This window comes from Pogona vitticeps, chromosome 4 (assembly GCF_051106095.1).
Source record: "Pogona vitticeps strain Pit_001003342236 chromosome 4, PviZW2.1, whole genome shotgun sequence".
NCBI lineage: Eukaryota > Metazoa > Chordata > Lepidosauria > Squamata > Agamidae > Pogona > Pogona vitticeps.
The window spans coordinates 136,638,315-136,652,456 of record NC_135786.1 but is presented as its reverse complement, the minus strand read 5'-3'; the positions used below and the strand labels follow the sequence as shown (position 1 = coordinate 136,652,456).

At 41.1% G+C, this 14,142-nt stretch overlaps 1 protein-coding gene across 3 annotated transcripts in view; it reads left to right on the top strand.

The window, feature by feature from the left end:
* ADAMTS16 (ADAM metallopeptidase with thrombospondin type 1 motif 16) overlaps nucleotides 1–14,142 on the top strand; it is a 99,906-nt gene that overhangs the window by 72,291 nt on the left and 13,473 nt on the right. For all 3 annotated transcript variants that reach the window (XM_020795582.3, XM_078392570.1, XM_078392571.1), the window contains 2 exons: nucleotides 2,902–3,028; nucleotides 12,540–12,741. In XM_020795582.3, the coding sequence (XP_020651241.3) occupies nucleotides 2,902–3,028; nucleotides 12,540–12,741 (329 nt within the window). The remainder of the gene's footprint in view (nucleotides 1–2,901; nucleotides 3,029–12,539; nucleotides 12,742–14,142) is intronic.

Sequence of the window (14,142 nt, the reverse complement as noted above, 5' to 3'; positions counted from 1 at the left end):
TACTGGCTGCCAAATATGCCAGAGATTTTTGCTGCTGGGCTAAGTTTTCATTAGTCCCTTCACTGTTAATAGTCATGAATGTGGCTTTCCAGGAAGGGGTGCAAAGGAAGGGGCTTTGAAGCTTCAGGTTTGCAGTTTCTCTCACTATGGCTTCTGCTGCCCAGTCTTTGTCTTCAGTTTACCATTATGTTGTTAAAAGCTGTCCTTTGAGGAATTTACCAACAATTGGATGAACAAACAATAAATGTGTACTGTACCATGAAATGCACTGCATGACCTTGAGTTGGTCATATATTTTCAGCCTGGCCTTTTACACAGGGTAATTTTGAGGATAAAGTGAGAAGGTCCATATATAATGATTGAACTATATTGGAGAAAATGCAGAATATAAACATAACAAAGAGGTCTTGCACATTTAAGAGTTGTGTGGAAACTATACATCCACACAAGTGTTAATTGGTACAAGAGCCCTGCCCTCATGTGCTTATAATGAGTCTTCTGTGTAGTAACCAACAGATCAATCCTATGCATGTTCATACAGAATGAAGTCCAGCTTCTCCCTGGCATGCTTGTGTTCTGTTTGTAAAACACGCAGATAAGCCATCCATCTTGTGACCCTCACCTACAATTTGAAGTAATAAGCATTAAACGTTATCATTTGCATTCCTATCCCACAAGGCTCTTTGAGAGATCCAGTGTGAACTTGCAAGTTGGCTGTATCTATACAGATGAAAAGGGTGCATTTACCTTCCCTCACAGCAGATACAAAAATAGTTGCACACATTGGAACAGGCTGCCAAGACAAGAGGAGGCTGATAACAGGTCAGGAGTAAACTTTAGAAGAAGGAAGGGAATGCTTACAACTTTGGGTGAATCTCACGTGCTTCCTTTGAAAAGGAATTTACACCCTGTTTTCTTTGTGTCAGAAGAAAACAAGTCCATACAAAGTTCTGTGAGACACTAAAAGGACCCTGGCACTTTGTAGAGAAAAGAGGCAATTACAGTAGAAAAGGTGTTTGTGTTGGCTTGACTTAACGGCTTGATTTAAAAATGTATTTTAGCGTGTTTATAGCTCTTCACTTCTTCTTGACAATTTCCCACATTGTGTCGCTGATTGAACAGCTTAAGGCATGTTCTTAAGTTTACTAAGTATCTGTTGAGGTAGAAGGGTTCAGGGATGCATCCACACTTCGCCAAGGCCCCCTGATGCAGAAATACCCATGACACTAAGTGAAGAAGTGAAGTAAATGAAGAAAAATGTGGAGGAAAACTTAATGGAATTACTGAGAAAGCAGTGGACCTGCCAGGTAGATGATAAGGACTGGCAGCCAGCCAGCTCCCCACATCCATTCTTTGGGGGTTGGAGCTGAAATTATCTCTTCGACTCATATAAGGTTAGTTATGCAACGTATACAAGCCTAATTCGGCTTGCATTTCTCTCATGTTGTGTTTATGGCTGAGAATGGCTGCTCTAGAGGGTAAAATACCAAAGTATTATTTAGTTAGCATCCGCTAGATAGCTCAGGGGTTTAGGTATCTGACTGTGGAGCCAAAGGTTGAGAGTTCGATTCCCCACTATGCCTCCCTGGGCTGGACTTTAGGATCCACAGGGTCCCTCCAAGCAATGCAGTTCTAAGATGAGGAGGAGGAGGAGGATTAGTAACAGTAGTAGTTGTGCATGACAGCAAAAAGCTTTGAAAAAGTCAAAGGTAACTTTGATCCGTACTCTAGGCCTGTAGAATCTGTATGTCGTGAGACAGCATAATTGCACTTACACTGCTCACCGGAAAACTCTTGCCTTACTTTCAGTCTACATCTTTTAAGGATTTTTTTTCCATTTATGTAGAAGTCTATCAATCTGAATTTTAAAAAAATGAAATAGGGAATACATTTATTAAACCAACATGTATAGGGATAAACAATGTTCCTTTTCCCCAATGTTGTGTTTGTTAAAGGCTGTTTAGAACAAAATAAACACACAAATCCTGAGGGTGCGATTACTTTAACTTTTTGCTTCCCTTTAATGAGGGAAATGTTCCAGGATTAGGATGGTCTGATTTGTATTATTTTCTGTTGATTACATGACATACAAGTCAGTGTGAATCAGGCAGGAGTCTTTCCCCTCAAATTTTGCTTTCATTTTTTAAAGATTCAAATGTATTTGCATTTGTTTGGGCAGTGTGATCGTTTGAGCTGATACAATGGGCTAGCCTCACAGGAGAGGGCATTCCACAACCTGGGGATAGCCATCAAGAAGGTCTTCTCTTGGGTCCCTGTCAAATGTATCTGTAAAGGTAATGGGACCCAGAGGAGGGCATCCCTGAAAGATCTTGAGGAAGGCTATTTGGGAAGATCAGATAATCTGGTCCCACACCATATAGAACTTTCTAGGTCATAACTAGCACTTTGAATTGGGTTGAGAAACCGATCAGCAGCCAGTGAAGTTGTTGTAACATGGGAGTTATATGTTATGTTGCATTGCTTATTTCCAAAGAAGTAACTATTAGTCAAAGCTTGGAAGTAACTTGTCACAGATTCTGATCTAGAGAAGCATGGAATCAGTAACTCTTACTCTGCCATTTGTACTTAAGAGTTGCATTACCTGAAAACAAGGAGACGTAAAGGAGGAAGAAAATGCCTGTGAAATAGCATTTAGGCTGAAATGGTATATATGGTTCTTAGTGTTACTTAGAACGCTGCGATAATCAGTCATGTAAATAGTTGATACCTAAGAAAAAGCAGACTGAAGAGGTTCGGTACTCAATTCCTTCAGATAAGAAATCAGTATTTGCACGTGATTTATCTCAACACAATGGGTTTAGATAATCAACAGATTGGATTTCAGATATGCACAGCCATTTGTGACTTTTTGTTTCCCACCTGTTTTTGTTTTTTGTGCAGGTCAAATGGTCACAAAACAAAGCTGCTACAAAGACCTCCATGTACAAGTGGATGCTTCTTTTTGCAATCCCAAAATTCAACCTGCTACTGGAATTGTTCATTGTAAAATGCCAGCTTGTCCTCCCAGGTAAGAAAAATTCATCACGAATTGTGCATTTCCTTATGGCAGTATTTCTTTATTTTTTTAAAAAAACAAACACAAATTTTGGCTGAAAGCTTCAACTCCTCTTTGAAGCATAGACATTCCTCTGTTCCATCCAAACCTGCTTATGCTTTGTTAGCATAATTCAAGGTCCTAGCAATTGCCTATACACTTCTAAATATTTGATTGCATACAGATTTGTCAGATTTTCAGCTTAGATCATCTTCCTTGCAGTTGAGTATTCAGGTCTTGCTTGCTCTTCATAGGCTGCAAAGGCTTCCTGATTGGGCTGGGACTCTGCACAAGTGGCAATGTCTTCCTAGTACTGGTGTGCTTCTGTATGCTCCTTTTCTTCTTTTTAGGGCTCTTGACATGCCAGAAAACATGAATGAGGAAATGCAAAACAAATGACACATAAGAGGATTTTCCTTTCATATACAAAAAAGGACTGGTAAAGTGGGAAATCTAAAGAAACAAAAGAGGCACCTCTGAAAGAGCATGACCTGAAAGAAATGTGAAAATTCTGCCATGCACATCCCTAGCCTTTTGTAGCTGGGGGGGTCCATACAAAAAAAAAAAGCCTTAGTATGCATTCTGGAAGTTTAAATTTCATCAGGTGATGAGAAAACAAAAAGGCCTCACCAGCAGGTTTCAGTTCTCATGCAGAATTATACAGAATTATATATATAGAGAGAGAGAGATTGTTTTAGGTAGCCAGACCCTAAGTCATTTAAGGCTTTATGGATCCAAACCAGCACCTTGAATTGGGCTATGATAAACAGCCAGGCACAGCCCACTGTTTTAAGGATCAGAGTTATGTCACCTCATACAACATAACAAAACACCACAAAACTGCATTTTCCATGAGCTGCGATTTCAAGCCCATCTCCAGGGAGCAGTTCCATATTGAATGCATATGGCTAAAGATAAAGGTTCCCTTGACATTTAGTCCAGTTGTGTCAGACTTCTAGGGCGTGATGCTCATCCCCGTCTCCAACCCATAGAGCCAGCGTTTGTCCGTAGACAGTTTCCGTGGTCACGTGGCCAGCACGACTAGACACGGAACGCCATTACCTTCCCACCATGGTGGTACCTGTTTATCTACTTGCATTTTTACATGCTTTTGAACTGCTAGGTTGGCGGGAGCTGGGACAAAGTGATGGAAGCTCACTCTGTCACGTGGATTCGATCTTAGCACTGCTGGTCTTCTGACCTTGCAGCACAGAGGCTTCTGTGGTTTAATGGATAAGTGCCTGAAAGATATCATGGACATTGACTTGTCTTTGCCTTCTTGACAGTCAGCTTTAACAAGTGGTCACCTTTCATGTGATCAGCATCAACAGTATTTAGAATCTTACTCATGCTGGAAGGGGAAGAAGAGAGTTGGTGCTTGGCACTGAGACTGAGGTGTATTGCAGGTGATAAACATGGACCATTAGATGTGCACAGTTCTTTTTTTAAAAAAAAAAACAGTGTTAATTTGAGCCCTTCCAATAAAGACAGCATTCAGAATAAAGTATCCTGAAACCAATTCCCACTTCAGTGTTATTAGAGCTGCTCCTGCAAGGGGCGGGGGGAGCCCTTGAAACTTTTAGGCACTTAAATGCTTAAGCTAGTTTTGAGGACACTTCTAATGTCATGAATCCTGAATCATTGTAGTAAAATAGTTCTTTACTCACAGTGTGCTCTAAAAACCCATCAGTAGCTATTTTGTGCTTTTTTATTCACATATAGTGTCTTACATCATTTATGTGCCGTCTCGCAACTTAAAAGAGACATTGCAATGCTGTCTGAACCCCCCAGACATTATTTCTGTGTTCTACATGGGATATTTTAGAATTCATGCCTGTAGGCCCAGAAGGGCTTGGCAGGGATCCCAGTTCTGAGCATTGAAGCTAGCTGAGCTGGCTTATGAAGTCTATAAATATTAGGTTTACACTAAAGCAAAGCTTAAGCTGGTCATTAAGTTGTTGAACATACTCAAAATTTGTGTAGTAGAAAAGCATTTATGCTATGCTCTTTTCATAGGTAATATAAACTGATGATAGGATTGCAATTAATTCCACTTTAATTAGTTTTTGTTATTTGATTGGCAGGTCTAAAGAAATACCTCCACTTCATTTTAATCTTTCTTCATGGGAAATGATGGCGAGCCATACAATTTTCTTGTATTTTTGCTTAGTGTAGAAACCTAAATGAATTTTTCAGCCTCTTCCTTAGCAATGCTTGCTTAAATGTGTTCATCCCTCCCCCACCATGCTGCTGTAATGCTGCACTATGCTTAAACTTAAATTCATACTGTACCCCACCCACTCAGGTGGTAACTGTCCTCATTGAGACAATCAGAAGACAACTGCCACAGTCCTTTCCATCATAATCCCAGGATATAGGGTGAGTTACAGTGGTGCTTCACTTAACGATTGCCTCACTTAACGAGGAAATCGCTGTACGATTAGGTTTTTGCTATCGCAAAACAATGGTTTAAATGGGCTTTTTTGTTTAACGATCGGTTCCCTGCTTTGGGAACCGATTTTCGCTTTACGACGATCAGCAAATAGCTGATCGTCGGGTTTCAAAATGGCCACCGGCTGAAGGAAATGGCCCCCCGCTGTTTTCTAGGACGGATTCCTCGCTTTACAGGCACCGAAAATGGCCGCCATAAGAAGGATCTTCGCTGACGAGCAGGTATTCAGCCCATTGGAATGCTTGAACAGTTTTCAATGCGTTTCAGTGGGTTTTTTAATTTTGTTTGACGATGTTTTCACTCTACAGCGATTTCGCTGGAACGAATTAACATCGTCAAGCAAGGCACCACTGTATGTTGATGTGTTTACTTTGGCTCAGATACAAACAGCCAGAGGTGCAGAAGGGTTTTCCCACTTCACCCCATTGTAACCCAATAGAGAGGGAAACTCTCAGCCTGGCAAAACCCTTCTGCAGCTCAGCCAAAACAAATGCATTAAAATAACTCATCCTCTATCTTTTGAGCTTTTCATCACCTCCTCTTCATATTATTGGCATGGAATAAAGAAATTCCCAAATGTAGAGACATCATGATATGAAGTGCATTTTAACACAGATTACAGAGGATCACATGGGATGGATCCTTTTGGTGGCCACTCCATGTTTTTTCTAATGTGTAGTTACACCTACAAGATCCTGTGAGAATATTATTGCGTAGAATAAGATGTAACTCCTATCAGTTTCAGAGATATTTGCATGAGTGTAGCATGTGTAAGATTTTAGCCTGAATTCCAGCCAAATCTGAGACCAGCAATCTCGAGAGTTCTGCTTTGTAAGACTAAATACATCCAGTACTTACTGATATTTAGGCATTTATTAATATAGAGTAACATCAGTAGGCATAACACTTTAAAAACAGCATTCTAAATATTTAACATATTAACAGTTTTAAAATAGTATTTAAAAAGGCAGTTTGTAACCCAAATAATAATGCCTAGGTAACTCAGTTTTAATATGCATGCTTTCATGAGGTGGGATTTTAATGCCAGAAATCTATTTGCATTGTAATTTTAAGTTCATCATTAGCGTATATTACCCTTCATGGATTGCTGCCTTGTCATGGCGAAGGGGCTTGAGTAACTCAGAGAAGCTATGGGCTATGCCGTGCAGGGACACCCAAGACGGACAGGACATAGTGGAGAGTTCCGACTAAACAGAATCCACCTGGAGTAGGAAATGGCAATGCCACTCCAGTATCTTTGCCAAGAACGCCCCATGATCAGAAACAAAAGGCTAAAAGATATGACGCTGGAAGATGGGCCCCTCAGGTCAAAGGGTGTCCAACATTCTACTGAGGAAGAGCGGAGGACAAGTACAAGTAGCTCCAGAGCTAATGAAGTGGTTGTGCCAAAGCCGAAAGGACGCTCAGCTGTGGACATGCCTGGAAGTGAAAGGAAAGTCCGATGCTGCAAAGAAAAATACTGCATAGGAACCTGGAATGTAAGATCTATGAACCCAGGTAAGCTGGAGGTGGTCAAACAGGAGATGGCAAGAATAAACATAGACATCCTGGGCATCAGTGAACTAAAATGGACAGGAATGGGCGAATTCAGCTCAGATTATTATCATCTCTACTATTGTGGGCAAGAATCCCGTAGAAGGAATGGAGTAGCCCTCATAGTCAACAAAAGAGTGGGAAAAGCTGTAATGGGATACAATCTCAAAAATGATAGAATGATTTCAATACGAATCCAAGGCAGACCTTTCAACATCACAATAATCCAAGTTTATGCACTAACCACCATTGCTGAGGAGACTGAACAATTTTATGAAGATTTACAACACCTTCTAGAACTGGCCCCAAAGAAAGATGTTCTCATTCTAAGGGACTGGAATGCTAAAGTAGGGAGCCAAGAGATAAAAGGAACAACAGGGAAGTTTGGCCTTGGAGTTCAGAATGAAGCAGGGCAAAGGCTAATAGAGTTTTATCAAGAGAACAAGCTGGTCATCACAAACACTCTTTTCCAACAACACAAGAGGCAACTCTATACATGGAAATCACCAGATGGGCAATATCGAAATCAGATTGATTATATTCTCTGTAGCCAAAGATGGAGAAGCTCTATACAGTCAGCAAAAACAAGACCTGGAGCTGACTGCGGCTCTAATCATCAGCTTCTCATAGCAAAATTCAAGCTTAAACTGAAAAGAGTAGGAAAAACCACTGGGCTAGTCAGGTATAATCTAAACCAAATCCCTTATGAATACACAGTGGAAGTAAATAACAGATTTAAGGAACTCGATTTGGTGGACAGAGTGCCTGAAGAACTTTGGATAGAGGCTCGTAACATTGTACAGGAGGCAGCAACAAAAACCATCCTAAAGAAAAGGAAATGCAAGAAAGCAAAGTGGCTGTCCAACAAGGCCTTAGAAATAGCAGAGAGGAGAAGGGAAACAAAATGTAAGGGAGATAGGGAATGTTACAGAAAATTGAATGCAGACTTCCAAAGAATAGCAAGGAGAGACAAGAGGGTCTTCTTAAATGAACAATGCAAAGAAATAGAGGAAAACAACAGAAAAGGAAAAACCAGAGATCTGTTCAGGAAAATTGGAGATATTAGAGGAACATTTTGTGCAAAGATGAACATGATAAAGGACAAAAATGGGAGGGACCTAACAGAAGCAGAAGACATCAAGAAGAGGTGGCAAGAATACACAGAGGAATTATATCAGAAAGATTTGGATATCCCGGACAACCCAGACAATGTAGTTGCTGACCTTGAGCCAGACATCCTGGAGAGTGAAGTCAAGTGGGCCTTAGAAAGCCTGGCTAACAACAAGGCCAGTGGAGGTGATGATATTCCAGTTGAACTATTTAAAATCTTAAAAGATGATGCTGTTAAGGTGCTACATTCAATATGCCAGCAAGTTTGGAAAACTTTGCTGTGGCCAGAGGATTGGAAAAGATCAGTCTACATCCCAATCCCAAAGAAAGGCAGTGCCAAAGAATGCTCCAACTACCGTACAATTGCACTCATTTCACACGCTAGCAAGGTTATGCTCAAAATCCTACAAGGTAGGCTTCAGCAGTATGTGGACCGAGAACTCCCAGAAGTACAAGCTGGATTCCGAAGGGGCAGAGGAACTAGAGACCAAATTGCTAACATGCACTGGATTATGGAGAAAGCCAGAGAGTTCCAGAAAAATATCTACTTCTGCTTCATTGACTATGCAAAAGCCTTTGACTATGTGGACCACAGCAAACTATGGCAAGTTCTTGAAGAAATGGGAGTGCCTGACCACCTTGTCTATCTCCTGAGAAACCTATATGTGGGACAGGAAGCAACAGTTAGAACTGGATATGGAACAACGGATTGATTCAAAATTGGGAAAGGAGTACGACAAGGCTGTATACTGTCACCCTGCTTATTTAACTTATATGCAGAATACATAATGCGGAAGGCTGGACTGGATAAATCCCAAAACGGAATTAAGATTGCCGGAAGAAATATCAGTGACCTCAGATATGCAGATGATACCACTATGATGGCGGAAAGTGAGGAGGAACTAAAGAACCTTGTAATGAGGGTGAAAGACAAGAGTGCAAAAAACGGTCTGAAACTCAACATCAAAAAAACTAAGATCATGGCCACTGGTCCCATCACCTCCTGGGAAATAAAAGGGAAGATATGGAGGCAGTGACAGATTTTACTTTCTTGGGCTCCATGATTACTGCAGATGGAGACAGCAGCCCCGAAATTAAAAGACACCTGCTTCTTGGGAGGAAAGTGATGACAAATCTTGACAGCATCTTAAAAAGCAGAGACATCATCTTGCCAACAAAAGTCCGAATAGTCAAAGCTATGGTTTTCCCTGTCGTGATGTATTGAAGTGAGAGCTGGACCATAAAGAAAGCAGACCGCCGAAGAATTGATGACTTTGAACTGTGGTGCTGGAGGAGGCTCTTGAGAGTCCCCTGGATTGCAAGGAGAACAAACCTATCAATTCTAAAAGAAATCAAGCCTGAGTGCTCACTGGAAGGACAGATCTTGAAGCTGAGGCTCCAGTACTTTGGCCATCTCATGAGAAGAGAAGACTACTTGGAAAAGACCTTGATGTTAGGAAAGTGTGACGGTAAGAGGAGAAGTGGGCGACCGAGGATGAGATGGCTGGACAGTGTCTGCGAAGCAACCAACATGAAATTGACACAACTACGGGAGGCAGTGGAAGATAGGAGGGCCTGGCGTGCTCTGGTCCATGGGGTCACGAAGAGTCAGACACGACTAAACGAACAAATGAACAAAGTGTATATTATTTGGTTCTGATTCTTTTTATGCAATGGATCCTATTCACAGCCTTGAATCATCTTTTGAAGATAACTGTCAGACAAAATAAGACAGGCAGCCCAATTCTATAACTTGAATATTGATAGCTGTGAAAAACTTCCCACATCAACAAGAAAGCTTCTCTACTGTTGCCATGGAAATCTCTGTGCCATGGCTACTTCCCATGCTGTGGAGATAATATGAAAAATGTACCCTATAGCATCAGCTTGCATTACAGCTCCTCCCCAGTGCTAATATTATCTATCCTCTAAAGTGCAGGATGGGACCGTCTCATATCCACTGAGACCTAATTGAGTGTTATCTGAGCAGTCCAGGAAGGAGTAAAGCTGCAGTGGCTTCCACACCATAAAAACGATACACTGTGTGCCAGAATGTGTTATCAGGAAAATTTTGTGATGCACTGCTTTTAAGAGCCCTAACTATAAAGCTGTAGGTAAGGGGAATGATGATATGTTTCAGAGCTATCTTATATGGAATGTACTCTACACTTAGAAAATGACTACATCATAGCCAGAATGTGTTCTGGCCACAGAACCAGGACGCCTGTGACATGGCTAAGAAAATAATTTCTGCTTTCAACATCTGTGTCAACTTTTTTTTTCTTTGCCTGTTTTTATAAATGTAACATTTAGTGAAATCGATGACCTATTGAAGACAGCTTCAGAACGGCATTGTCAAGATACAGATGTGCAGAAAAAGCAATGTACTATATGTCTAACTCAGAAGTGAGTCCCATTGAGTCTAGTGGGGCCTGCTTCCAAGCAAATGTGTATAGGAGTTGCAGCCTTAGTAAAATTAACAGCCGTGGTACAGAGTCCTGACATAGGAGTCCTATTCAGTAGCAGCTTCAGGCTACATGATCCATGAAATACAGCCTGTTCATGGAGATTAATGAAACATCCACATACATTGCCTAGTACATGCAGAGCTTCACTGTATAGATTGCAAAGAAGAAGAAGAAGTACCGTTCATTAATGGTTTAGGCAACAGAAAGCTTTTTAATTTAATTTAATTTTTTAAGTGGTGCTGTGAAGTAGAACATCCGGAAGTGTTGACGGGAATGTTTTAGGTCACTTGCTGAGGACTTGGGTTACTGCTCCACATTGCTCTCTTTCCCGCACTCTTTGCCAGTCAGCTGTCATCATCTTCCACTGTTTTCCATGCCAAGTCTGATATCAGGCACTAATCTTTGGGGAAGAGAGCGGAGCATGAGCAGATTCCTGGGGCAGCCTGAAACCTGCTCTTAAGGTCAGTGACTAGCACATCTGTTCAAACAGACGAACAAGGGAAAATGTGATCGCAGCATGTCCTAGGGTTTTGTCTGCATTTCATTAACTGGATTCTAGGCACAACGGCAGAAGCTGAATATTTCTGTGGTTATTAAATACAGCAGAACACTGGGATAGAGAGAGTCTAAACAAGTTGTACTTACCAATATGTGATGAAGGATTGATGAGGAGTCCCCATCATACTGAATTATTTCCCTTGTAGCAGGCTCAGGATGGGGGTGGGTGGGTTTTGCATGATGTAATTTTTACCTTTCTTCTGTGATTTGAAATCTGTAGTGAAAAGATTAAATGAAATGGAACTAGTTTTTCAAAACATATCATGGGGGAATTGTGTTATTCTGCAAGTTACTAGTTTGCATGGTCACCCAATGAGGTTATGATAAAGATAAGATCAAACTACGGATGTCCTGGCTCACAGCACGTGCCCTTAAATGTATATGCCACCTCTCTCAGTTGGTTTTTCCTCAACTGATTTGCTTTGCTTGATGGTAAGTTCTCTATAAATACATAGCAGTTTTGTTTTTGATTTTTTTGCTTCTGTGCTACAGACAAGATACTTAGTGTGGTGTAGTGGGTAGAGCTAAGGAATAGGACTTAGGAGGCCTGGGTTCGAATCTCTGCTCAGCCATGAAGCTCACTGGGGGTGTGGAACTGGTAAAACAACTCCTTAAATATGTCACTTACCTTGAAAGCCCTATAAGGGTCAGCACATAACAGCAAAAATAATGTTACAGATACCGCTCACTATTTTTCAGTTTTATTTAACTGTTTTAAAATGTCTTCTTATCCATTTTCCAAAAGGACAGTTTTACTGTGAAAAGAACTCGAAGGAGTGATTAAATCTAGACTTGGTTATGCTTACAAGTAACTCTATTGAAATTAATGAGTTCGAAGCAAGTTGTGACTAACTCATCTCATTCATTTCAGTGGTTCTGTTGTAAGTCTGAATAAGCCTGGATCATTTTACCTCTTAATTTACAAAACAAATTTCAGAGTGAAAGAATTGTTAGATTAACATCCGCGGGATAAAAATGGATTTAAGACATCTAAGTTTGATAGTCTATTACAAATCCATGCTGTATTCTCCTGATTTCCTTCATTCTGTCTCTCAGCTCCCTTCAGAATCTTACATGAGTAGGCATTACATAATGCAATTTCAAAGAGAATCTAGGATTTTACTGGTTGCTTCAACATTTCTATCTACTTCCTCGATTTCCGTGGGGATATTTGTCTGAGTTCTGCTCATCCTCTTGTCACAAGAATAAAAGAAAATAGCCCCGAGCTTTGGAGAAAAGATAGAATACAAATGTGGCGCCTATAACTGCGTCAAATTCTTGTTGGTCTCGACAAAGCGGTAACATCTCCAAATATGAAGTGTGTCTTTTAATCTGTTTCTAGCTGGTCAGTTGGCAACTGGAGTGAGTGTAGCTCAAGTTGCGGAACAGGGGAAAGGTACCGGCATGTTCGCTGCATGCAGACCGTCCAGTACAAGCCGGAGTGGGTGTCAGATTCCCTTTGCCAGTTCCCTGCCCCCATCAACAAGGAGCTCTGCAATATCCAAAGCTGCCCACCAACCTGGAGCTCAGGACCCTGGTCAGAGGTAAATTACAGAGCCCCCCCCCCCTTGTAGTTAACAATATTGTTAATGCTATATACACTATATTGTTGCTGGCTGGATAGGTATCAGTTTAGGTATCTGGCTGAAGAGCCAGAGGTTGGCTGTTTGACTCCCCACTGTGCCTCCTGCAAAGCAGAGCCAGCCTATGTGGCCTTAGGCAAGCTGCATAGGCCCAGGGCACCCTCAGAACAAGGGAAGGGTCAACCACTTCTGAGTATTCTCTACCTAGGAAACCCTGAACAGGATTGCCATAGGTCAGAATTGACTTGATTGGACATTGTGATGATGATTATATAGTTATTATTTTCCAGCAATCTGTTTAAGCCAGATGTAGTCAGTTCATTTACCCGAGCATCTAGCACAGAAATGGTCTCACTTTTGCCAAGCCTTTATTCAGTGCTCACAGAGAAACCTGCAGCTCTTCAGAAACACTGATGCCTTATTATGTAGAAGCTAAGGTTCTGCAGTGCAAAATTTCTCCGGAAAACTAGCTATAATCATGATACATGTGTTCTGAGACTGTATGACTGCAAAATGTAGACCAAAGGCTGCATGTTAAAATAAGACTCCCTATACATACAAAACTAGGCACTTACTAAGATTTGAAGCAATTATATGCTGTTTAATGTCCCTCAAAATCAATATGATTTTATCACACATTATTTTTCAACACGTTCCTTCTTGCCAAGCCAGCTGCCCTCCAGATGTGCTAAATTACTGCTCCCACCAGCCCCAACTAGTGTGGTCTTTGGCTGTGTTGGCTGGACTGATGAAAGTTGTAGTACAAAAGCTCTAGAACAAATCACATTGCTGCGTTCATTTCTAACCAGTTTTTACATGCACATCAACCAGTGGATTCAAAACCTGTGCTCGTGTGTATCTGAACTGCAGTGTTAGACCTCTAAACACTTGCTCGGAGTTGTAATGTCTGTAATGATCTCTGGGATCTAACTGAAATCCAGAAATGGTAAACTTAAGATGTAGATTCGATGTTAGGTTCCTAACAGATGGATTTCCTCAAATAGAAAATTGCTGGCAGAAATCTCTCTTTTGGTGTAGAATTCTATAGCATGTGTAAGCTATGCATTTCTACCCTTCTACTAGGGAAACTATAACAGAGTCAGCCCAAACATTATGTGTAGGTGTACTAGATAGAGTTAGAGACTAGGACACAAGAGACCTGGTTCAAATCCCAGGAATAAAAGAAGCCCACTGAGAAGGGGGTGGCAAAGGTAAACCACTCCTTAAATCTCTAATTTGCCTTGAAAGTCCTCTTAGGCTCACAAAAGGTCAGTTCTGACATGGCAGCACATAACACAAGACACAAACATTCTGCATTTGCAGCCTCCAACCTTCCTATTTGCAGTATAGATAGACCTTCAT